Below are 26198 nucleotides of genomic sequence, written 5' to 3' on the forward strand. Positions count from 1 at the left end.
AGGGCCTGGCGGTACAGTCAAGTAAACCAGGCTCCTCCAGCTTGTCTCCTCCTCTGTATAACGAGTACCTGCCTCAGTGATTGGTGTAAAGATTATATGGGTGCTTAGCACAGCACCTGGTGCACAGGAAGCTCTTGAATACCCACCCACTGAGCTTTCAGTGGTTTCACAGAGGGGGTGGCTGAGCAGCTGAGGACGCGAGTTAGGATTTCATTACATTATTCATCTGTCCCTCTGGCCACTGCCATCCTAGTCCCGTCTCCATAATTCCTGAAACGGCTGGGGTTGGTTGGGGCAGAGGCTGGGACCTGCCAGACTAGGGGGAGGCAAATGAGGCATTTCAGATGCAACTTTTAAGGAGCGTAGGGCCAAAAAACTCCATAAGGAAGAGAAAGTATTTTAACGCAGTACTGTAAAAAAAAAAAAAAAAAAATCCGATGATGAGTAAAACGTCAAAATTTAAAATAAAGACAGGATTCGACCTTGTACTTGCACGACCCTGCCTTCCTCGCCTCAACCTAATCTCGGCGCGGGACCCGGGAGGGGTGACTGCCTGCCTCTGCAAGGAGTTCATCATTACCTTGTAAAAGAAGAGGCCGCACAAGCCCTCCGCTCCCCACCCCGCAGCCTCCGCCGCCGCACAGGTGCCCCATGCGGCGGGCGTGCGGGAGGGCGGCGAGCAGCACGGCCGCCACGCCCCAGCACCGAGTCAGTTTCGGGTTTCGATTCGCCGCGCCTGCGCAAAGGGGGCCGGGCTCAGCCCACCGGGGGCCCGCCCGCGCGCGCTCCGCCCCCGGGCTATGTAAGGCGGCCCCCAGTGGGGTCGCGTCACCGCTACGCTCCGTGTCCCTCCGCGCAGGCGGGCGGCCCCGGAGAGCTGGTGCTGTGACGGCGGCGCCCCCTCCTCATCATGGTAAGTGGGCGCGGGAAGGCCGGGAGGGGAGCAAGCGGACCGGGCCGGGGTGGCACCTTAATGGAAAACGGGAGTATTGGGGAATTTGGGAGAGGAAGTGGCATGTAAATGAGGACCCGAGGTTCCGGAGTTGAGTCGGGGCTTTCTTGGCCGTCTGGTACAGGCCTGAGGTAGGGGTGGTGCTGGGAGAGTGGGGAGTGCGGACGGCGCTGGGGGAGGAAGGGAACCGCTCTGCAGAAGGTGCTGCCCCGGAGCAGACAGAACCAGCTGGCGGGTGGGCCGGGGTAGCGTGCGCTGGGCCCGCGCTGGGCTGGCGTTCGGCGCCTTTCCCCCTCCCCAGGGCCTAGTCTGAGATAAATGTACGCCAGCTGAGCACTCAGGGTGCTGGCGGGAGGTGGGGCCTCCCGGTTTAGAGGAGAAGGCGCTGTGCAGTAAAAACTATTGATTGTCACCTGTGGCTTTTAGCAGGGAGGAAAACAAGTGGCTCAGAGATTTGCTGCTGACACACAGCAAGGAGTGAGCAGAGCTAGACCCTGGACGCAGGTGCCCTGAACCGCCCAGTCCTGGGGCAGGCACAAAGACCACGACTTTGTGGGGGGCCCAGGGCAGAGGAGGAGGAGGTGGCAGGCGTGCTGAATGAAGCCCTTTGTCTAGCGCTCTCCTACCCTGCCCCCCGCCAGCCCTTCTGTGGGACCATTGTCCCCCCATCCCAGACAAGAGAGTATTATCTGTCTCTGGCATTGTTGGGGGAAGGGAGGCGGTCTTTGGGTGACCCTTCTCCACCCTCACCCTGCTCTGTGCCCTCAGGGCCACGGCCGCTGTGGCTTTGCCCAGACGTAGAGACCCCCCACCTCCAAAGAGGTCATCCTTAATAAGTGCCAGGAATATAAAGTTAGGGTTCACTCCTAGAAACGCAGGCTTCAGGCCCTCCCCTGCACGCACTTCCAGCACCGTTTTCCTTTCGAGGTGGCAGCAGTAGAGCAAAGAGTTTAGGACTGCTCAGACAAGCATCCCTCTCCATCCTGCAAAGTCAGAAGCCATCGGTCCGAGGAGAGACAGTCCAGCAACCCACGGCTTGGGAGGGTGCCCAAGGCATCAGGGGTGCCTGTCAATCAGGGACGTAGCACCTGAGCCAGCTGGGGTTCCCGGTTAGGATGAGGCCAGAGACAAGGAGGCGAAGCTGGCGGGGTGGCCCCGAGTGACCTGGCTGATGTCTGTCTTCCCCTCCTCACACAGAATAGAGGCTTCTCCCGAAAGAGCCAAACGTTCCTGCCCAAGATCTTCTTCCGCAAAATGTCATCCTCAGGGCCCAAGGACAAGCCAGAGCTGCAGTTTCCCTTCCTGCAGGACGAGGAGACAGTGGCCACACTGCAGGAATGCAAGACGCTCTTCATCCTGCGCGGCCTGCCCGGGAGCGGCAAGTCCACGCTGGCCCGGGTCATCGTGGACAGGTACCGGGATGGCACCAAGATGGTGTCTGCCGACACCTACAAGATCACCCCCGGTGCCCGGGGGGCCTTCTCCGAGGAGTACAAGCGGCTGGACGAGGACCTGGCTGCTTACTGCCGCCGGGACGTCCGGGTCCTCGTGCTGGATGACACCAACCACGAGCGGGAGCGGCTGGAACAGCTCTTTGAGATGGCCGACCAGTACCAGTACCAGGTGGTGCTGGTGGAGCCCAAGACAGCGTGGCGGCTGGACTGTGCTCAGCTCAAGGAGAAGAACCAGTGGCAGCTGTCAGCCGACGATCTGAAGAAGCTGAAGCCTGGGCTGGAGAAGGACTTCCTGCCGCTCTACTTCGGCTGGTTCCTGACCAAGAAGAGTTCCGAGGGCCTCCGCAAAGCCGGCCAGGCCTTCCTCGAGGAGCTGGGCAACAACAAGGCCTTCAAGAAGGAGCTGCGACACTGTAGGTGGCGGGGTGGGCAGGTGGGGGCAGTTAGCCTTATTCATAAGCCCCTCTTGCTGGGCACAGGGTGCTGCGTGCACGGGACCATTGTTCTCAAAGCACTGGGGGAGGCAGGGGGCTCACCTGGTACTGGCAGAGGCCGCTTTGGGTGGTGGATGCTCCGTGGGTTCTGGGAGAGGCGTTTGCCAGGCACCTTCCCTCTCACCGCACCCTTCCTCCTGCCCTCTGCTCCCCATCTGCGCTCTCCCAGCCTGGATCTAGGTCACTGACCCCATCTTAGAGGTGGGAAAAACAGATTACTTCCTGCCATAGCAGAAAGTACATCAACATTTCGTAAAAACTTGGAGGGAGAATCTGGTCCGATGTCTTCAAACTCATTTTTAGCAGCAGAACTGTTTTCTAGAATAGAATATGCCATGCAGAAAAATGACAACTCGGACTATTGTGACTCCACTGGCGATGGTTCCCAGGCCTGGAGCTATCTAGCGCACCTCCCGTGGCATCCCACAGCTCCAGAGAACAGTCTCCCTAGTCTAGTCCCTCGCTTTTGCAGATGGGAAAATGCCCAGAAGGGTTGCGGGGTTTGCCCAAAGCTGTAATGAGAGCTCGACTCCGTTGCCTCTGGAGGATCCTCCCCTTACTGGGTTGGACCAGAGTTCGTTCCTGCAGGGGCTGTTTGCTCCATTGAGAGGGGAGGTTTGGGATAGGGAAGGACCCTGGTGGCCCTCCTTCTCCAGTGGCCAGTTGGGGAATATGTCACCCACTCCCACTAATCATCTGTTCTTCCTTTAACTCATTCCTAGTTCCCCCTGATTTTAGACTATCTTTATACTTGAAATATCCCCAGCTGTGTTTCTTTGCGTTGTCAGAGGTAATCTGTGCCGGTGTAAGTTCTCAGAGAACTCTTATCTCGGTTCCTAAAATTTGAATGCTGGGAAACCAGGGAACTGTGTGGTGCCTGCACCAGCCAGGCATGAGCCCTGCACCTGTGAATAGCGTGACAGAGAAGCTCCCAACGCAGGGCTCCTAGTTAGAGCTGGTTCTGCCCTGGAGATTGCCTCTTGAAGCTGCTTTTACCATTAAAAACTGGGATCCTTCTGCCCAGGACACAGCAGGAGAAATGTAATGGGCCACAGACAAGGCCTGCCCTCAGAGTAGAGGGCTCCCTCCCCTGTGGAGGGTGAGTGATGTCCTTCACAGGGATTCAACCCTGGGGGTAAACAGGAAAAGCCTAGTGACTCTGAAGCTAGCCACAAGGCTTAAGAGTCTGGAAATTGAAATCACAGATACCCCGAGTCTCATCGAAACTACCAGCCACATAATGTCATCCTGTATAGGCTTTCTTCCACCAAACGAGGCTGTAAGCTACCTGTTATTACAGTGACCGGGTAACTTCCTGTTCAAGTGGCCCCTGAGTGAAATGGGGCATGACTAATAGTTATCTAGGTGGTCTTGCGAAAACTGGGATCTGTGGTCACCCCCAGTTGTATTTGATTGACAGATTAGGGTCAATCATTTGCCCCAGGTCCACAGGCTTGGAAGTGGGCTGGATGTTAATTATGCTGTTTCTGGCTCCTTCCATTATACCACACAGTTCCCAACCTCTTTTTTCTTTCTACCCCATTTTCTCATGACCTGCTTTCCTCTTTTCAGATGTGTAGCCAGTGTGAAGTTCAGATTCCCTTGGCATATGCCACCTACCCCTGGGTTACAAGTGCCTTAGTTTTCACGTCTGGGTAAGAGATGTAAAAATCTGCAGAACGTAAAGCAGGGAACTTAAATCAACACCTTTTCATAGCTCCAAAGTTGCTATTAATTTGACCAACTAATGAATGGTAGTGGATTGCTCAATTATAGTGGATCGCAAATTTATACTTAATGTCCGATTTTTTTCCTCTGGGTCTCCCATGGTCTTGGTGATAGATGTTGCAATGCCCCTGTTCTCCCGCCTTGACCGCCCCACTCTCTCTCCCTTCAGTTGTCTCTGGGGATGAGCCCAGGGAGAAGATTGAACTGGCCACCTACTTTGGGAAGAGACCCCCGGGCGTGCTGCACTGCACAACCAAGTTCTGTGACTATGGGAAGGCCGCTGGGGCAGACGAGTACGCCCAGCAGGATGTGAGTGCTCCTCGGGGACACTGGGCTGAGGTGGGGAGAGGGCAGGGTCTTCTGGAGATGGGTACCGGCTCAAGGCAGGGGCCACAAACCAGAAAGCCTCTCAGGAAAAGAGGCGGCTCCACCCCCAGCTCGCCGCAGCCTGTGTAGTGCCCCCCAGGGCCGGCCCGCCAGAGCCTGTTCCTTCTGCAGATGCGCAGAGAGCTGGTTGGCAGCAGCTCCTGCTCTGGCCTCTAAGCCTGTGTTCCGTTCCAAAGGCTGGAAGTCCCTCACCCCCAGTCTGAGGCCTGGCTGTGCTCTGAAGTGGGGAGTGTCGACACAGAGGCTTATTGGCTTAGGGGTACCAGCCCCGTCCCTGCCACACAGCCCGAGTCTCCCGCCCACAGCCTCTGACATGGGATCCTTAACCACCGGGCGTGGCCGACTCCAGCCTCCTTCAGGTTGCCTTCACAGCAAGGCCGTCCCTGACCCTCTGCCAGCTCCCCCACTTCTCTGCCTCGGTTACCGCAGCCATTTTATTTGTTTATTCATTGGTCTCCTCCCACATGAATGGAAGCTCCCTGAGCGCAGCACTATTTACAGTGTGGTTACCTTGTATCCCCAGCACCTACCACAGCTGCGTGAATGAACACAGCACTTTCACCCCCATCTCTGTTCATTCATTTGTCAGTGTTTATTAAGCACCTGTTATGCACTAGATACTGTTAGGACCAGGGGTTGTGAGCAAAATAGGGAAGATTTTATGGTCAAAATCGGAGAGACGGGCTTTTTCAGAGAATCAGATATAATGTAAGCCGAAGTGTATGGAGTAGATTTTGATCCAAGTCCTTTATTGCTGACCTCACCCCGCCCTCCAGGATAGCGCCTGGATACCAGGGTGCTTTTACAGGGTGAGTCGAGTAGTAACGACAACAGCCCTTGCCAGGCTCTTCTTTAGTCCTCACACTGAGGAAGGTTCTAGCCTCAGCTCTCTCTTACAGGTGAATGAGCCCTGAAGCTAGTGGGTGGGGAGCCCGGCCTGAGCTCAGGAAGCCTTGCGTCTCATGCCTGCTTTCTCATGCCTCTCTGGCACCTTCATTTTTTCAAGCAGCCTGGACAGTGTCAGTGGAAAGACACCCTCCCAGCACATGGCCATGGATGTGGATGTCTGCGGGCTCTACTCGGTGGCACTCACTGTCCCTCTCTCGATGCCACCACCTCCAGCTCAGTCCTCTGTCCTCTCTCTGTAGGTGGTGAAGAAATCCTACTGCAAGGCCTTCACACTGACCATCTCTGCCCTCTTTGTGACACCCAAGACGACGGGAGCCCGGGTAGAGCTGAGCGAGCAAGAGCTGGCCTTGTGGCCGAACGACGTGGACAAGCTGTCCCCCTCTGACAGCCTGCCGCGGGGCAGCCGCGCGCACATCACCCTGGGCTGCGCGGGTGATGTGGAGGCTGTGCAGACGGGTATTGACCTGCTAGAGATTGTGAAGCAGGAGAAGGGGGGTAACCGCGGCGAGGAGGTGGGTGAGCTCAGCCGGGGCAAGCTCTACTCCTTGGGCAGTGGGCGCTGGATGCTGAACCTGGCCAAGAAGATGGAGGTCAGGGCCATCTTCACGGGGTACTACGGTAAGGGCAAGGCCGTGCCCACACGGGGCGGCCACAAGCGTGGCGCCTTTCAGTCCTGCACCATCATCTGAGTGTTCCCGGGCCACGGGCCCCCACTCTTTACAAGGGATTGGGGAGGAGAGGGAAGCATCCCTCTTCTTGATTTTTGGTTTAAGATTTTTTTTTTCTTTTTTCTTTTTTCTTTTTTTTTTTTTACTCAAAGTTAACCGTCTTGTAACTTTTTAAAAACTTGTGAAATAACTGCTCTTTTTTCCTGCCCACTCCCTTCCCCTCTAACGCTCAAGCTCTCAACACAAGGGCATGGGTAGGCACCATTCAGGAACCCGGACCAAAGCTGACGAAGGCTGGGCCGAGTTGGGCCTGGACCGGAGCCACGACCCCAAGCCCCGCTTATAGTTGCTGGGCCCCTAGGCCTACCGCCCCACACAGGGCCGGCTAGTGGGGAGGGACACCCCAGTGCTGCTCGTATTCGTGGGGTGGTCACCACGGCCACCGAAGACTAGTGGTGGATTTGAGACGGGGTGATCCCTGGGCTTTGATCCCATTTCTTAATCAGTGTAGCCCCAGGCTTCCTGGGGCTATTTACTGGGGTAGAAAAGGGGTTTTTACCTTCCACTTTTGGTCCTAAGTGCCTGTCCCTTCCTCCTCACACTGTAACTAGGTAACAGTTTGATACTAGGGAAGAAAACAGAATAAGCAGCAGCCACATCCCAGGCTGGCTACAGGTTTCACCCCAGGAAGCAGGTGGGCTGCCATCCTTCCAGGGGCGTAGCTCTGCCGTGTGGATGGGGAGATCAGGGCCAGAGACAGCGCCTCAATGGGAAAGCTCCAATCTTGCTGTCTGCCCAGCCCATCTTGCCTCCTTGGTGCCTCTGGAGGCCTCTGTTAAAGGGGGTCAGTGGGTACCAAGAGCCAATGGAGTGGCCCCCAGCTGTTTCGCACCAAGCCCCACCCGGTGCCTCTGGGAAGGGGCTTTTAACATTGCTGCAGGTGCTGTGGTTCCTGGGGTGCCCTCCGCTGCCCTCTGCTCAGTAACAGGGCCTTGCTAATCGGGTTGTCACTTGACAGAAGTGCCCGGGATTTTAGTTACTATCCTGGCTTTGCCCAACCTCAGCAACTTGTAAGACTGATAATGAAATAAATCGTGTTAATCCTGGCTGCGTGCATCTCTCTCACCCTCTGTGCCCAGCTCAGTCTTCCCTGGGGCAGGGGCAGGGTGCATTAGGACTGCCTTTGTCCCCCAGCTTGGGGCCATCGGTCCTGTCTCCCCTCTGCGGGCTGAGCACAGCTGTGGCGAGGCTGGGCAGTGGAACAGTGTTGGCTTTCATGAGGAGGCAGAAGGGAGAGAGGCTGGTCTTGGACGCACACAGGCAGCGGGAGTTGGCCCGTGTGAGGGCTGTGGAGCACAGAGCTGCCACCCCCAGCAGCTGGGCATAGGCCCACAGGTGTGCCTGCGTTCTCTAGGGAAGGCCACCTTCAGATCAGTGCCACTTCAAACACAAGGGAAGAGCTGACTCTTCCAAGCCAACAGGGGCCTGGATGGCTACATGGGAACTTCCCAGGCCTAACGCAGTCAACATTTCACCGCGGCCTTGGCACTGAAGGGGGAAGACTGAAAAGAAAGGGGCAGAGGCTCAGATGGAAGAGAAATAGCTATCTGGGCCAAGGTCTTTACCCAGCCATCTCTACTTACCAAAGCACCAAAAATCTGAGCTTCAGCCAAAGCTTCAAGTGTGTCTGCCTGGAACTGAGATTATTCACCACAAACACAAAGCTTGACCTGAACATCATGACATATACCACTGCTTCCTCCCCCAGCTTGCCTCCCATACAGGAAGGGACACCAGTGGAGAAGGCAAGGGGCATTTGCTAAGAATGGTGTTTCCAGCCAAGTGAGCTGATGTCAGCGCCCAGATCCCTGCGCCCAGGAGCTGCCTGTCCCACTTGGAAAGGGTCTGAGGGTCAAGAAGGCAGGATTTTATCCTTGTCACCATCTCCCTCAAGCAGTGGGAACTCTGAGAGCCTGTGTAAACCTCTGAGCCCAGCCTGACACCTGGCACCCACTTTGGACACATGCAGCTTCTAGTAATTTCTGGTGGCCCTACCGTAAAATGTGTTTTTTCAACTCGCTGCCTCATGACTGGCATCAGGCTGGCTACGGCAGCATCCCCAGGGCCTGCTCGGCACTCCCGTGCTAAACTGATTTGGGGGCAGCCAGCACCGCACCTGCCCCCAGGTACCCCCTCCTCTCGTGGGGTGGCTTGCTGAGCCTAAAGTCCACGTGAGCATCAGCTCTGTGCTGGGGGCTCAGCTCTGGCCCACTGACTCTGGAGTGACACAAAGCAGCTGCCAGAGCAAAGTGCCAGAAAGGGTCAAAACATTTTATTCTCTTAATTTTTTTTTTAATAAAGTTAAACAGTAAAACAAAAATTCACAAGCTGCCCTGGCCACCCCCCACCTCCCTCCCCTACCCACAGTCTTCGGCGCTGGCTCCCGTTCCTTCACCCCACTCACACAGACACCGGGTATCCAACTGAGAAAACGAAACTGCTCTAAGTACGTGGATCATAATGAAGGGAGGTGGTGAACTATGTCCACATTCGAGGTTAAATTGAGCAAGTCTGCATTTTCTGGGTTCTGGATGGTTTCCTTTCATTAGCCAAATTGAAAAAAGAAATTCCCTGGACCAGATGCTGTAGGGAAAAGAAAAGCTTGTTAGCTGGCTCTGTGAGTTTTCTGGGGGAAGATCACTTTGCCCTGATTATGGAGAGTCTTTAAAGGTTACTTCAAACAGAAAAACCTCTAAGGGTATCAAACAGGCTGGGCCTCGGGGTGTAGGAGGGAGTATGCAAGCAGGTTGTATGTGCGTAGTTCTAACACCTTCACTCTTGCAGAGAAGCTCCGGTACTAGGGAGCTTAGAGACGTCTCCCTGACCCTGTGCAGGTGTGCCCACCCCTCCTCCATCCTCAGCAGCACCCGACGACATAGATGTCCTGCTAGACAAGAATTCTGCTGCCTCCACTGTTGGGCCCCTCGAGCTGCCTAACTGGGGAGTCCTTGTGTCGGTTTGTGGTCTGGGAACTCAGGCACACCCACCTTCAAAGCTGAAGCCCCCAGGACCGCCAAAGAATGCCTTGAAGATATTGTTTGCATCAAAATCTGCAGAGCAAAGTGAGAAGCAGAGAAGGCACAAAAAGGTGAAAAAATTAGAAGTGTCTGAAGAGGAACTTAAGAGAGACCCATTCTCTAGTGGGTCTCCAAAGCTTTCCCAGATAACATACTTCCCTCCTTTCCCCAAACTTCACTGACGAGAGGTGATCCCACTACCTGATCCCACTCCTGGGATGTGTTCCGTTCTTCCAAGCATGGTCCCAAAGGAAAGCTTTCTTTGCCTCAACCCACTTCACTGTGCCTTCTCAACAACTGGAAATGCCACTTGTGCTTTACGATGTAAGACTTTCTCCACACTGTCTCCCTATAATGCTGGGGCTGCTACTGAAAAGGCTAAAATGTTATCACTTAAGTGCTACTAAGACTGTATATAAGAATGAGACCTATGATTTACTGCATGTGTTTGATGCCATACTCTGTCAACACTGTATGCCAGAAAAAAAGCTATAGTTTACTAAGCACTTACCAGGTGCCAATCACGGTGCTGGGTACTTTGCATACATTATATCATTGAGTACCAATTTATACTCAACAAAACCTAAACAGCTCAAGTAACTTGCCCAAGATCACGTGACCAGTGAAAGCAACAAAACAACATTGCCAACTACCGCGTGCCTCTAGCGCTGTGCTTTCTTCACCAGGCCTCAGCAAGTCTCACATCCCCAGTCTGCCTAAGTCCCCAAGCTGCACAGGATTTATCTCCACCAGCCAATCCCACCCACAGGCATATCGTGTCCAAAAGTGAATTTTTCTTTGCCTGTGTATCCGCTCATGTTCCTGGGTCCCCCAGCTCAGGGAATAGCCCCATCAGGTCAGCTGTGCCAAAGCCACTCTTGACTTAGTCCTCTGCCTCTCCCAACACGTTCTGCAGCCACTCCTGTTGATTCTCACACTGTCTCCCGATTGTACCCTCCGATTCTCTCCTAGTGATTGTGTCTTCCCTCCTCCTCACCCTTTCCAAACCAGCTCGCCTCACTGCCATCACAAATATATCTCCAGAGCCTAAATCAGGTCCATGGCTCCCCGACATATCCCTTCAACAGCTTTCGACTGCTTACAACTCTTCTCAACTCCTGGGCAGAGCAATGTTTATTATTGGTAAACCTAGGGGTTTTTTTTGTGGGGGGGTGGGGGGGTGGGGCTGTACCTCGCAGCATCAAAACCATGCCCCCTACAGTGGAAGCGCAGAGTCCCAACCACTGGACCGCCAGGGAAGTCCAAACCTAGGTTTTATAAAACACACACACACACCCCACCCCCACCGAACGGGCAAGGTTAGATTTGTATAGCATCATCAACCTTACTTTAAATTCCAATAGACCTTCTTAGTGGAAGAGAAAGGGTTGGCATCAGAGGCAGTGGTCTGAGAACTGTGCATAGTTCAGGGCTTCTTTTATCTCCAGCTAAGCTCACAGTGAGCAATGATGCTCACGGCTGCACTTTCCTTCATTCTAAGTCTTCTGGGGAAACTGAAGTCTGTGAAGGCTTACAGGAATGTGTGAGGTGCATAAATATCGGTCAGCAAACACTTTGCAGTGGGGGAAGAAAGAACTTCCAGCCAAAAGGAAAAGCCCACATTCTTTCCTGTAGCCTCTAAGGCCTGCTGAGGTCTGACCCAGCTTCTGTGCAGCTCTCACCGCTCTGTGCCTTGAGCACCCTCTATCCTCCTAGCCGAGCCCCTGGTAGCTCCCACAAGGTGCTATGCTTTTCTGCACATCCAAGCCTTCCCTTGCTGGTGCTGACCTCCTCGGCACCCACTCTGCACCTTGGACACCTGCTATACTTTATTGCCCTCGCTGGACTCCATGTCTATTAGACCAGGGGTCCGACTTGGCCTATGGGCCAGAGTTTGCAAACCCCTGGACTGTGGGTTCCCGGATGTCACGGAGTCTGTTTGATTCACCTTTGTTATTTTCCACACCCATCAGGTACCTCACACATTACAGGTTCTCATCAGAGTGCGCTTCACAAACTGCAGAGCATCACTGGCTGATTACATAAGACTCTCCCTCTGGAGTGTCTTTAGAAAAATGTTAACATTCCGCAGCTGTCAGATTCATCCTAGGCTGCCCCAACCAACTCCCAACTCACCACCCATATTCATGCCCTCTTCATCCAGGTCTTGTCCACTGTCATATCGAGTCTTTTTCTTGGGATCAGAGAGTATGGTAAAAGCTTCTCCGACCTCCTTGAACTTTTTCTCCTCCTCCTTCTGAACTTCAGCACTGGCTCCACTGTGCCGATCTAAAGGGAGGAGTATGGGAAGAATTCACAGCCTCAGGAAAACAAAGTTTATGAGAAAGACCACATTATGCCTGATTTTAGAATCTACTTCCCAAATTTGGAGGGTATGGAACTGAGCAACACCTTATTCCAGCTGAGCAGCCTCTCTGAGGCTTTCGTGCTGGACTGAGCTTGGCAGCGGCTGGTCTAGCCAACTCCTCCCACTGAGCCCCTCCCCACCCGCTCTACCTGGATGGTGCATCAAGGCCCGTTTCCGATAAGCTTTCTTGATCTCGTCCTCAGAGGCATTCTTGTCGACTCCAAGAATCTTGTAGTAATCTTTCCTCTTACTCTTCTTCAGTTCCAGCTGTGCATTCTTTAGGAGCTGTTTGTGTTCTGGAGGAAGACATCTGGCATCAATGGACAAGCCTTATTCTGGCTTCCCTTACCAGGCCCCACCCAGAGGCCCTGGAGTCAGAAGCCTCATTAACCATACCAGGGGCTTTTACGGTGTTTTCTTCTGGAGATTAAAAAAATCGACTCCTAGGTATGTTCTTCACATTGGCCTCATCACACAGAAAAGGAAGTGAAAGTGACAGGGAGGACTGGGGACCAGAAAACAGGTGCCTTGTCCCACTCTCGGGGTCTCTGCTCACTTCTTCAAATAAGCTCCAGGTTCATCCCTGAATCAAACTACTCCTATGTCCAGTTTTAGGACCTACAAGTCAGACCACACAGTTCCCTGAGAAACATGCTCTCAAACTCCTTTACCTTTTGTTTTCTCCGTCTGATATACTTTTTCATAGTCCCGTACCGCTTCTTCATACTGTTCTGTGTCCATGTAACTGAGAAGGAAATACAGGGTAGTACAGAGACATAAATAGCAATGGCCTTCAGTATCACTCTAGGGGAAGAGGCATGGCTCAAGGAAGAGACACACACTTTTGGTTGAGATGCTTCATGAAACAGGAGTCCTTAAGCTAGCCATGAGAAAAATGAACCACCAATTCCTCAAGAAAAAGAGAAAGAGAGGTCTCATGCCACCTGCACCTAACCAGCAAAGTGATACTCTGCTCTGAGCAGACAGCAACCAAGGGGAGACAGTTCCTTCTGATTTCACTCAGAGCCACCGAGAGGCATCTGTATCACCTCAGGAGAGACAAATGTGAAGGTACCTACTTGATCATTTGGGACTGAAACACAGGAGAAAAACTATCAAGTAAGGTCAATGGATATGGAAGAGCTTGGAAACAGAGAGTGCCATAAACATGCAGGGCCAGCTCCAATCCAGAGTAGATGTGGGATTTGTCAGCCACTAGAAGGATCAAGTTCCATGTAGTGGCTGCTGGCAAATGCTTCCACTAAGACTAATCAATCTGAGAGATGTAGGTTAATGAGATAGAAAAGGAGACTGTAAACACAGGCTTGCTTCTACTTCAATAGCACAGAAGAATGGAGGGTCCCTGGCCAAGATGGGAGGAAACAAGCTTGACAGGCTGATCGCCAGACCTTTTAAGTGTCTCTTCCACAGAAGTAAAGTGGCATTTTCCTGATAATATCACTGGCTCCAAGACTGGCCTACCGATTAAACAGACTCTAGTAGCAGTTCCAGACAGTCACCATCAGCTGGGGAGTGGGAAGTGACCATGCAGTGCAGCTAGCCACTGCACAAAGAAGTTCAATTTATTACACTGCTGCCACACAAGCCAATCTTTGCAAACATCACAGAGCCCCAGCAAGCTTAGAGGCCAGAGCAGGGGGAGCATTACTGATGTGGCTGGCAAAAGTGAAGCCCAACATCTAAGGCATCTCTGATTTTCTGGCCACATCTTGATTAATGACTTTTAAAAAATGGTGACAAAACCAATGCCCCACAGACGCAAGGCACAAATGCTACCAGGAGTACAGAAAACCCATTTGCAGGATGGAGTATAATAATATAAACTGAAGTAACAGAAAATTAATAACTGACAGCTCTGGGTATAGAAATGATGTGACAAACAAGCTGCCTTGACGGACTTACCAGGCCCTACATAATGTACTAAATAAGCTTATATTAGTGATTTGCATTTTTACTTCACACTTTTTTTTTAATTCAAGGACATCCTTACATTAAAATATATTTTTTTAACTTGAAGAAAAAGTAGAAAAGTACAGCTTTAGGGCAAACTGAAAACTCCAGCCCATCATGGGAAATGTAGCAAAGATCTGGCCTCTCCCCACCTGTAGGGGTGAACTGAGGCAGACTGGGGCAGCAGTCGGGCCTCTCATAAGGCTCTGGCCTGAACTAATCTCCAGTACTTCTTGTCAATCCCAGCTGCCTGAGGGGACTGCTGCCAAGCCCTCAGCCGACTGTGCCGAACAGTGCACGCTGTCCTCTGTGGCAGGATCTCACGGCAGAGCCACTCAGAGAACAGTTCTGTTTCTACCACAAAAGTAAGGAACTATCTGATCAAAGCAATTTCTGATTTTTACTTATTGCACATATGAAAAATAAAATCCTTCATCCCATTACCCTCCTAACAAATCCAGAATTTTCTGTTCTCTTCCCAACCCTGTTCAAACACTACAGAGTGTTCCATTGAGTTGATACAGTATTATGTATCCAGCCACCCCCTTCCCACTAGACATCTAGGTGAGATTCTCCTCTTATGCTATTACAATAACACTGCAGTAAACACGTATATAGCATTTTGTGTCTGATAAGGTAAGTCTTTAGCTGGGTCAAAGGGTACGGTTTCGCCTTCCAAAGCTTCCACGTGTGTCTGCAAGTGGTTTGAAAAGATGAGATGACTGACAGTTGGTCTCATAGAATCTGTAATATAATTCCATGTATGTTTGTTGGACAGATTTAGTCATCTACTTAGAAATTCACTTTAAAAAAAAAAAAGCACTACACACAGGAGTTTTCCTATTTTTTACAAACGTGGGTAATTTTGGGAAAACTAAATGGGGAGTAGCCCATGCTCTGCACCACTGGTGAGACTGGGAAGCTTGAAGAACTATGGGCTCATCAGGTAGCAGTAACAGCACCTGTTCTTTGGCTATGCCATTTCATGACAAGGAATGGGATGGGTGTTGGAGGACTGTTATACAACAAATAGGTCTTCCTTTAGGAACTTTAAAGACAGGACATTCTTTTCAGGCTGGGAAATTAACCTAAAAAAAGAAAAGATGGATTTGGGGGAGAGGTCTCTCCTAGCCCCTGCTCACGTTCCTGTCCAGAGAAAAGAGTCTAGTGGGTTCAAGAATAAAATGAACAAGTATGCTGGGGAGCAACCTGACTCTGAAGGCAAATCTGAGCACTAGATCTAGGCAGGAATATCCTGCCTCATAAATCACCTAGTCAGACAAGGATATTTCAAAAGGGGCTTCCAGATACTGCTGGGAGGCTGAGCCAGATTAAATCCCTTCCTACCAAAAGACTGTCTTCCCTAACCCAGAACATACAGGATAGGCACAACTCTCAACTATCACAAGAGATACCTTATTCCTCCTCTTCCAAGCACCATACATTCATTCAACAAAACATTAATTGAGTGAGCACCTACTGTGTGCCAAGCACCAAACACTATGCCAAGTTAGAGCAAAAGTGTACAACACAAAATAAAATCTCCAAAGGAAATGGATTTAAACTTTAACAAAAGGAATTTGGGTCAGGCATCAGAGGAAACTTACTGACCGTGAGGGGCGTAAGACACTGGCATGGGAGACTGAGGGAGCTTGTGCAATCTCCTTCGCTGGAGGTCTATAAAGATAGTCTAGGGCTGGAACAATCCCACCTAGAGGCAGGGGGAAGGACCAAATGACCTCACAACATCCCTGGGTCTGCTTCATCATCCATAATGCAATTCCCCTGGCAGGCCAGCAGCAACTCCCTCTTCCCCCCAGCCACCGGAGGAACTTACCACTGAGCTCTTCTCAAGTAGGCTTTTATATAAGTGTCATCAAGCTTCACTGCATTTGTGCAGTCTTCTATTGCATCATCTAGTTTCCTAAGCTTCAGGAAAAAGAGAGCAGTCATACTTCACATCTTGGGTGACTGAGGGAACCCAGAAGCTGTGGGCATGGCTTCAAAACTCTAAGAGGGGGATTCCCTGGTGGCGCAGTGGTTGAGAGTCCGCCTGCTGATGCAGGGGATGCGGGTTTGAGCCCTGCTCCGGGAGGATTCCACATGCCGCGGAGCGGCTGGGCCCGTGAGCCATGGCCACTGGGCCTGCGTGTCTGGAGCCTGTGCTCCGCAACAGGAGAGGCCACGATAGTGAGAGGCCCGCATACCGCAAAAAAAAAAAAAAAAAAAAAAAAAAAAGTTAATATAAAATTCTAAGAGGATCGATCAGTCATGCTGGCCCCCTAACTGCCACTCATTCTTGGTCACTGGAAAGCCAATATTTCAGAGGGCTAAGGACACCAAATTCAAAACTGGTTTCTTTTCTAAATGATGGAAGCAAAGCACACTTACCTGCAAGGATAAACCACCTCTACCATTCCAGGTTAGTGCCCAACCAAGACATGGAAAGAGTAAGGGTGGTTCTTGCCTCTTATTCTTCCAGAGGCCAACTGGAGGGATCAGAATTACTGTGATTTTTAAACTACTAGGACTCTGCAAGAGCAAGGAGCCTATTCTTGTTTCTGACAGTTGTGTGGGACAGAACTTGGGACATTTTCAACTGAGCATGGTGACCATCAGTTATACTGGAGAAAAAAACTAAGCCTGCCTCATACTCGAATTTCCTCCAAATCACTCCTAAAAAAGAAATAATCACTTGCTTAGGCAAAAAGAAGCAATACTTGCTTTAAAAATTGTCCCAAAACCTCTAGCCATTCTTTTACTGGAAGAAAGAAACTTGATGAAGAACAGGTGGGAATATCCTTCCAAACTGTCCCTCAAGTGCCCCTAAGTTCCACAGAAAAAATAAAAGCTTGCCTCTCAGAAGGAAGTTCCTAACAAGCTGAAATATCAACCTTTTCTCATCTGGCTTACCCTCATTGGGCAAATTTCCCAAGACCTCTTTGTTGGCCCTTAAAAATATCTCCATAGGCCCCAAGCCCCAGAACAAGTGCTTACCTTGGAATTAACCGTACCCCGATTACAGTAGAGTTTAGCATTTGTTTTTATATTATTGGGGTCTATCCTCAGGGCTTCTGTATACAGTTCATAGGCTAGCTTGTAATTTCCTTCTTTAAATGCTTTATTCCCATCTTCTTTCTTTGCTTTAAGTGCTTTGGCATTCTACAGAGAAAAGCAAGGGGAGGTCTGTTCACATCCAGAAAGCCTCGTCTGAGAGGCCACTGCACAGAGAGGCCAGAGTCTATTTTCAATTTCTTAGATCCCAGCAGTTTAGCATCACATGGCCCTCCACCCTGCCCAACCCCACCAACCTGGGCTATTTGTTGCTCATTGGTGCTTCCTACAGAGTGGACAGGGGAAACCAAGATTTATAAAAGAATACCAATGAGACGTGTGTTACCCAGGGTTTACCTCCACTCCCCAGGATAAGCATTACTATCTTTTCTTCATTGAAGGAAGAAAAAAAGGAGAAACACACTTAGATATTAAAAGGATCTGATCCTATAGATCACATTTACCTTTAGGCAAATAGAAGTTGTCCTGAAATAATTTCTCATGAAAGGATCAAGCATCCTGGCAAGGAGGGAAGAAGTGCTATACATTCCCTGTGATTCTAAAACCTTCCACCTTAACTCTCTTAAAGGCTCAAAAAGAAAGCTTTCTTTCCTACCCAGATCTGGTGCCTAGAACTTACTCTGCAAGCAACGCAGGCCTTCTCATGGTCAGGAGCCATCCGGAGAGCTTGGACAAAAAACTGAACCGCCTTCTCAATACAATCTTCATAATAAAGGCAAAGACCTCGTACATATAGAGCATCAGCATTGGTGGAATCCATTCGTAAAATGTCACTGCAACAGCCAAAAAGGGGCACATTCAGCTGTAGTTTGGATCTCCCCCACCATTACTATCATTTGGCCAGTTTTTTTCTTGACCATGTGCCTAATATGGAAAGTATCCAAAGGTAGATTCCCAAGCACTCTTCCCAACCTGTTCCCAAATAAATCACCTGTATCTATCCTTATATACTTCTTGTGTCTTACAATCTTTATTAGATCAGGGGTTGGTAAATACAGCCCACAGGGCCAAATCCTATCTGCTGCTAGTTTTTGTAAATAAAGTTTTATTGAAACTCAGCCACACCAGTCACTTATCTATTATCTATGGCTGCTTTTACACTATAGTGACTGAGTTGAATTGTTAACAGAGACAACATGGCCTGCAAAACCTAAAATATTTACTATCCAGCCCTTTAGAGTTCGCAAACCCCTTGAGTAGAAAGAAAAGGACATTAAAAAAAACAAAAACACACAAAAAAATCCACACATCTGTTCTTTCACATATAGCTCAAGTACCTACTGAACTCCTATATAAATACCTTTGGATTTTCGGAATAATACCTGGGCTAACTTTTGGCTTTAAGTCCCAGGAAGGTCTGATCACCCTGGCTGGCCTACCTACAGGACAATATGTTAACTCCTGTTGTAGAGAACTGCCAGACAGCATTCGTCCAGTGGTATCTGGCATTTTAATACAAAACTGGCCTGACTTCATACCTGGCCACAGACTGTGCTTCTGGATAACGACCCAGCATTGCTAAACATTCTGCTTTGAGGATTTTGAAGCGATGGCAGGCAGGGGCATATTCTAGGGCACGGTCCATGCAAAAAACAACCTATGGGGAAGAAGAAAGCAAATAAGGTTCTTCATCCTGGACTCCAAATATGTCTTTAGTTTGGTCACAGGCAACAGACTCAAAGGGAAGTAATACCAGAGTTTAAGAATATACCTGTTTAAAAAAATAAAAAATAAAATAAAAAATATATATACATATACACACACACCTATTTGATTAAACCACTGAAATGAGGAGAGCAGCTGATCCAGATGATAATGATGACAGCAAACATTTACTGAGTACTTTATATATTAACCCATTTAATGCCCACAACAATTTTCTGAAGCAGGTAATATTAATACCCTTATTTTACTGATAAAAAAACTAAAGTACAGAGACTAAGTAACTTGTTCAAGGTCACCAAAGCTTGGACCTTGGACCAAATAGGAACAGAATTTGATCTTAGACACGAAGACTCCAGAGCGTATAACCTTAATCACTATGCTAAGGTGCCTCCACAGGGAATCATATCAATAGTGACCGTGATCAAAACTCACATTCTTCTAGTAGAAATACTATTATTTGCTACTTTGCATAATTCATCATGCTTAGCCTACTAAGTAAGACAGGAATACCAAAAAGAGAACCGGATAAAGAATCATTACTCCCTGTATTACTGCAATTGCTCTCAGTTCCCTCCTTCCTTCCTGTGGCATGAGCCTCACATGGTGACCACTCTTCCACTTCCACTTTAGTATAGAAATATCCAATAATTAGTTTGCTTTCAATAGTCCTAAACTATACCTAACACATTGCTATACAAACCAAAAAGTTTCTCTCTCTCTCACACACACACACACACACAGATCTGAGATTATTTCAGTCTTTCAGCTTCATAAAGACTTCTATATATTCCTATTTTTTCTGAGTTTGTTCTCTGAGCTTTCACTTTGGTTTATCTGTTATTCCTGGGAAATCCTTCCTGAATCATATTCTCCTCCAAGAATAACTGACCCAATGGAGAAATCTGGAGTTAAGGGACACCCATTCCCTCTAAGAATCTTGGTCATAGGGATCAGAAAGAGATGAAGTCTGAAAACTGGAAGCAGAAATAACTCAAATTCCATCAACAGAAGACTGGTTAGGCAAGGTAGACATTCATATAATAGAACACTACTATGTGGAGCTAAAATAGAATGAAGAAGTTCTGCATATACTAATATGGAAAGACTTCCAAGGCCTATTAAGTGGAAAAAAAAAAAAAGCAAGATACAGAACTTTGCAGAGCATTATTACCTTTCATGTAAAAAAGAAAGAAAAGAAAGGAAAGGAAAGGAGGAAGAAAGAAAGAAAAAGAAAGAAAGGAAATTAAGAATCTATCTTTGTATTTGTTGGGAATTCCCTGGTGGTCCAGTGGTTAGGACTTGGTGCTTTCACTGCTGGGGCCAGGGTTCAATCCCTGGTCGGGGAACTAAGGTCCTACAAGGCATGAGGCGCGGCCAAAAAAAAAAAAATTCTGTATTTGTATTTATTTATGTAGAACAAAACTGTGGCAGTAAACAGAACAAGAACAGTGGTTACCCTAAAGGGTAAGAAATAGGCAGATGGAAGACAAGTTTGGGGGAAGCACTTATCACTGAGTATTTGTTTACACTTTCTAGCTTTTAAACCAAGAATAGCACCTACTCTAATATTTAAATTTAAAAATAAAGGGAAGTAGGTAAACACCATGAGCTGTTGCACTGGGAAGGTTTTCCACGGTGTTAACAGAGCAGTGGTGGGGACACCTTTCCTTGAATGGCACAGCTTATGTTCTAAGAACAATATGAAAATGCAGGTACTGAGTAGGGTAGTCATGGTGCTGATTTCCCCCTCCTTAAACAGAAAAAGAATTGGGAGGAGAGCAGTCAGTCAAAATGTAAGCAGCCACAACCTGCTGCCTTTGTGACGTTCTATACGGAGATGGTTCAGCTCATGGTGGGGAGTGTCAGTTGGAGCCTCAGGGCTTCACTTCCCACCCCCATATCCCCATGACTATGGACAGCTGCAGGCAAAGAAGATCTTTGTTTCTTCCAAGTTCATCTGTTTCCCCTGCCAGGATCATAATTCTTCATTTGTGACATCACCATGAACTACAGTGGGGGTGCTGGGATGTCACAAACAGAGGATGCTGTCACAGACTAGGGATTCTGGCTCCAGGGTGGGCAAGAAAGAAAAGAAACCCAAAAGACCGCCTTTTGAGACAAAGCTTTTGCCTATGCAAACCTCTAAAAATGTGACACAAGGCATAATTGCTTTCCAAACACACACACACACACACACACACACACACCAAGGAAAAGTATGAACTGCACTACAAAGACACTGTGGTTATTAAAACCAATGGACAGAAGAGGGACGCTAATAAGTTAATACCTGGACTCTATAAGCTAATCAGATATTACCAAATAAAAGACTGTCACAGTTTGTGACTTAAGAATGATTCTTAACTGTACCCTTTTATCACGCATTTGAGTACCTGCTACAGAAAGCATGGAGCAAATTCCCACATATGAAGGGACAACTCCAGCCCTTGGATGGAGTTGTCCCTTAAGTGATCCTGAAAACTGATCCCAATTAGTGGTTTTTAACCCTTTTGGAGGTCACTTACCTCCCCTTCTGAAACTCTAGTGAAAGCTACTTCCAAGTTCCAGCTAAAGAAGGGAATCAGGAATTACTCAGATGAGAGATAACCACTACAAACAAGATTTAGAGAGATACCTGGAACTTTGATACCTTCCCCATGTTTCACATAGGTCAATCCCTTTGGCATGTACATTTTTCATGTACTATCACACAGCTCCATAAAGGACAGTAGTGTGCTTCTGTGGAAAGGCTTAACATCAAAAAGGTATGATGACAGGTTCTGTATACTATTCAAAAATGTAAAAGGAGCCTCTATGTTTTATTTATAGCTCCATCTAGATCACACAAAGCAGGTGTTAAAGGTAGCTCTCATTATTCTAATAAAAGTGGGTTATCCAAACCTAATATTTAATTCCAACTGGCTTTTCCTCTACTAACTAGCATACCTTATATCAGAAACAAGAACGAACTCAAGTAACAAACTCATACTGCTTTTTATTATAAAGCGAAATATAATTAAGAAAATAAGGGCTTCCCTGGTGGCGCAGTGGTTGAGAATCCACCTGCCGATGCAGGGGACATGGGTTCGTGCCCCGGTCTGGGAAGATCCCACGTGCCGCGGAGCGGCTGGGCCCGTGAGCCATGGCCGCTGAGCCTGCACATCTGGAGCCTGTGCTCCGCAACGGGAGAAACCACAACAGTGAGAGGCCCGCGTACCGCAAAAAAAAAAAAAAAAAAAAAAAAAGAAAATAAGAAACTTAACAAAAAAAATTTTTTTTAATGTTGATGATGTGGAACAACAGAAACGCCCATTCATTGCTGGTGGGAATGCAGAATGATACAGTCACTTCTGAAGACAGTTTGGTAGTTTCTTGCAAAACATAAACATACTTTTACCATAGGATCCAGTAACTGTGCTTCTTGGTATTAACCCAAAAGAGTTGAAACTTATATCCATACAAAAACCTGCACAGAGATATCCAGAGCAGCTTTATTCATAATTGCCAAAAACTTGGTTGTAACAAACTGTACCTCTGAAATTCCCCTCTGGGGAACACTGATAATGGCAGAGGCTACACATGTGCGGGGCAGGGGATATATGGGAAATCTCTGTACTTCCCTCTCAATTTGGCTGTGAACCTAAAACTGTTCTAAAAACTATAAATAAAAGTCTTAAAAACAAAAACCAAAACAGGGAAAGGAAAGGTCAATGCCAAATTAAAGTGATAATTTACTATTCTAGATCTTCTGTACCATACTACTCCTCTAATTACCTCAAACACACACACACACACACAACTTTGTGAGAAAAGTGTAGATGAGACTTCCTCACAGTTGTACTTTACCTTCCGAAAATCCCGCTTCTCAAAATCCGTTTCTGCTATTTTCTCATATTCTATGACTGCATTAGCATTCTTGAACTATACCAGAAAAACCATATAAGAGAGTTTTAATGAAGTTGCAGATTCAACAACCAGAAAAACCAACAAGGACTTGATGAGTTTATTTCAAGAGAATCAGAACCACAGACTTCTCACAAATCAATTTGGTGAAGATGTAGCCAAGACTCCTTAACAGAAAGGTTAAGGCCCAACCTTTACCCTCAGTTTGAACTTAAGGTCAGAAACAAAGGAGCCATGACACAACATACATAAAATAAAAGGCACTGTCAGAGGTTCAGTGCAATTCTCACGAAATGCATCCAGGAGTAAACTGGGTACATATGAAGATGCAACTAAAACATCTTTTAGCTGCTACCAATTTAATCAGGATCTGAATTCAAATTTTTTAACCTCACTCAAATCAGTTCCTTGATGCATCTGCCCACCCCCCAGCTATCTCCGAAACCCTCCAAATTTCAAAGATTTTCAAAGCTGTAAATCACATTCAAAATTCCTTTTACAGATAAGGAAGCTGAGGCTCAGAGACTGAGCCTTGCACGCAGTCACCCAGGTGTGGCTGATGGCAGAAATGAGACAAGATCTCAGTTCTGATTCTCAAGTCACTATTCCTCCCAAATATAACACCCTGCTGTTTCTTCTGATACAGACGGCATCAGACCCATACCTCCTGTTGTGCCTGAGCATTTTTGTGATCCAGTTCTAGGGCTCTCTGGAAACTACGACATGCCGCCATGGCATTCCCTAGAGATAGATGGCATTTGCCCTCTCGTAGATGTCCCTAGAAGAAACACAAAGAGGGAAGAAAAGGAGCATAACTGGCCAAGCCAAAAGAAATCAACAGCAGCAACATGCACACAAAACCAACAAGGGATGGAGCAGCGGTTCTCAACCAGGGGTGATTTTGCCCTCCATGGGACATTTAGAGATGTTTAGAGATATTTTTGGTTGTCACAACTGGGAAGGGAGAAGAGTGCTACTCACATCTAGTGGTTAAAGGCCAGGCATCTGCTGAAAACATCTTATAATGCACAGGATAGCTCCCCACAATAAAGAATTATCTGGCCCCAAATGTTAAGTGTCAAAACTGGGAAACCCTGGGCTAGAGGAACTCAACTACAGCAACTCAGACCCCCCTCAAACAGCCCCATTACATACCCGAACAAAACTGTCATCCAACCTCACTGACTGCTGTGCATCTCCAAGAGCTTCCCGGAACTTTCCAAGCATCATCAAGGTGGCTGCTCGATTCCCGTAATAGCTAGCATTTTTAGGACACATATCTACAGGAAAGGCAGAATAATGTGAAACAAAGTTTGGCATGGGTCACTGCTTCAAAAACTCCGGGGCTGTCTCCCTCAGAACTATATCAAAGGCAATCAAACTATAACAGGAATGCTGACATACTCTAAAAGGCCACAGCCATATTTTTGACTACTTGGACAAATGGACAGCAGCAATGGTGCAACCACTTTACAAAGACAAGTTATTTAAAAATAATTTATACTTAGCTTTAAAATGCACTGATTATCCTTTATGGGTTAAGGGGTTAGCATATTTGTCTTCTTAATGATTTGTGTTTTATGTAATACGACATGAAAATAAATTTGCATTTGTTGAGTTGGGGGTGGGGAGTCTGTAAACAAGTTAGGTGAGAAAAATGCTGGCATGGGATTAAAATATACTGGCAAATTGAGCATGGAGGTAACTAAGACTTGTTAATATCTACAAAGGCCATTTTCTAAGATGGTAAATGAATTGCCAATGGCTGAGATGCATTTAGGTGGGTATCTTATTGCCATAGTATCTAGAATTTCTGGAACTGCCTTTAATTTGCCAAATGAAGAACTACCTGCTTGAGCTAGAAAAAGTTATCCCTCATAAGAGGGGCCCCAACCCCTGGGCCGCTGACCGGTACCGGTCCTCAGCCTGTTAGGGACCGGGCTGTACAGCAGGAGGTGAGCAGCGGGTGAGTGAGCAAAGCTTCATCTGCCGCTCCCCATCGCTCGCGCATTACCGCCTGAACCATATCATCTCCCCCACCCCGCCCCGTGGAAAAACTGTCTTCCACCAAACTAGTCCCTGGTGCCAAAAAGGTTGGGGACCACTGCCACTAAGGTCATTAAACCCGAAAGACTTCACACAGTAACAGTTATCAACCCACTAAGCAGAAAGACTGCTTCTTAGAGAGGAGCTATTTATAACAGTATTTGGCGGGGGTTTTCCTGGCGGTGCAGTGGTTAAGGACCTGCCTGCCAATGCAAGGGACACGGGTTTCAGCCCTGGTCCCGGAGGATCCCACATGCCGCAGAGCAACTAAACCCATGCACCACAACTACTGACTCTGCGCTCTAGAGCCCTCGAGCCACAATTACTGAGCCCACGCTCCGCAACTACTAAAGCCCGGGCACCCAGAGTCCATGCTCCGCAACAAGAGAAGCCACCGCAATGAGGAGCCAGCACACCACAACGAAGAGCACCCCCGTTCGCCGCAACTAGAGAAAGCCCACGCACAGCAATGAAGATGCAACGCAGCCAAATAAATAAATAAATAAAAATTTAAAACAACAATATTCGGCAAATTATTTTCCAGTGTATCCCTTCTTACCTATGGCTTTTGTGTAATAGTTATAAGCTTCATTGTAATCTTTCTTGGCATAGTATGCATTTCCTTGTTCCTTGAAAGACTCTGCTTCCCTGAAAAGGAAAGAGAAAGAGAATCATGTTACTATACCCAGGGAATAACCCCTGTAATCTCATGGGAACAATCTTTTGGTCTAGAGCCCCCGGCACATTGAGCTGAAAGTTAATGTGATACTTGAAGGAATTTATAGATTTGTTTGATGGGCTGATGGACCAAAAGGAGGTGCTAATGAACGAATCCAAGTTCCTCAGATGCTATTTTTTGTCACTTAGATATACATTCAACTAAATCAAGAAACCTCTCTGATGTTGCCTGACCTTTCTTCACTACTCCTACCTGTAATCATTCCCCTTAGGACAGGCAAATTTAGACATTCTCTCAGAGACAGAATTTTTATATTTATTTCCTTTCCACTGTGTCACAACTTCTGCCTCTTTAGCAAACTTACAAAAAGTCAGTTATAGGTAATGCCGTTCAGGGGCAACTGATTTCTCAATGTGAAATGGATCATATTCTTGGAGTTTTAATGATTTATTCTCTTGAAAACTGGCTCATGCATTTGTCACTGGAAGGACAAGCAGAGCAAAAGCAGATGGCAAAGGTGTTAAAAGCATAGCGTATTGGTGTTTAAGATGGAGGAGAGAGTTGAGTGACAGCAGAGATCAAGAACTTGGATGACAGGGACATACAAAATATAGACTGCCAGTGCCATGCTCTAACAAGTACCCGCCTACTGATGCTCTCTGCCCATCACATCTACGTGGATACTTAACTGCCTCCTCAACCATCCCTCTAACACCTTATATAACCACCCAATGGCATGGTTATGAGTATCAAAAATTTTGCCCTACTCCAAGATCCATTTTTTTGAAGCTGTGCATGAGACAAACTGTACCTTCCAAAAGA

General features: G+C 48.0%; 2 protein-coding genes across 5 annotated transcripts in view; one reads left to right on the plus strand and one right to left on the minus strand.

Annotated features, from left to right (window-relative positions):
* The first annotated feature begins 466 nt into the window (after positions 1-466).
* On the plus strand, positions 467-7698 carry CNP (2',3'-cyclic nucleotide 3' phosphodiesterase). Its single transcript, XM_059048275.2, has 4 exons — positions 467-913; positions 2150-2819; positions 4798-4937; positions 6164-7698. Exons 1-4 carry the CDS (start codon positions 911-913, stop codon positions 6611-6613), a joined length of 1263 nt encoding a protein of 420 aa, XP_058904258.1. The 5' UTR covers positions 467-910; the 3' UTR covers positions 6614-7698.
* Positions 7699-8902: 1204 nt separating this feature from the next.
* Positions 8903-26198, minus strand: part of DNAJC7 (DnaJ heat shock protein family (Hsp40) member C7) — a 28256-nt gene continuing 10960 nt past the window's right edge. For 3 of the 4 annotated variants that reach the window (XM_059048263.2, XM_067021119.1, XM_059048264.2), the window contains exons 2-14: positions 25257-25345; positions 23807-23931; positions 23316-23429; positions 22595-22669; positions 18562-18680; positions 17703-17856; positions 17006-17170; positions 15846-15937; positions 12709-12782; positions 12187-12333; positions 11806-11958; positions 9640-9702; positions 8903-9235 (exon numbers count right to left, since the gene is read on the minus strand). In XM_059048263.2, the coding sequence (XP_058904246.1) occupies positions 9198-9235; positions 9640-9702; positions 11806-11958; positions 12187-12333; positions 12709-12782; positions 15846-15937; positions 17006-17170; positions 17703-17856; positions 18562-18680; positions 22595-22669; positions 23316-23429; positions 23807-23931; positions 25257-25345 (1408 nt within the window). In that variant the 3' untranslated portion in view covers positions 8903-9197. The remainder of the gene's footprint in view (positions 9236-9639; positions 9703-11805; positions 11959-12186; positions 12334-12708; positions 12783-15845; positions 15938-17005; positions 17171-17702; positions 17857-18561; positions 18681-22594; positions 22670-23315; positions 23430-23806; positions 23932-25256; positions 25346-26198) is intronic. The other variant, XM_059048265.2, reaches the window with a different exon arrangement.

This window comes from Kogia breviceps, chromosome 19 (genome assembly GCF_026419965.1).
Source record: "Kogia breviceps isolate mKogBre1 chromosome 19, mKogBre1 haplotype 1, whole genome shotgun sequence".
NCBI classification, from domain to species: Eukaryota; Metazoa; Chordata; class Mammalia; order Artiodactyla; family Physeteridae; genus Kogia; species Kogia breviceps.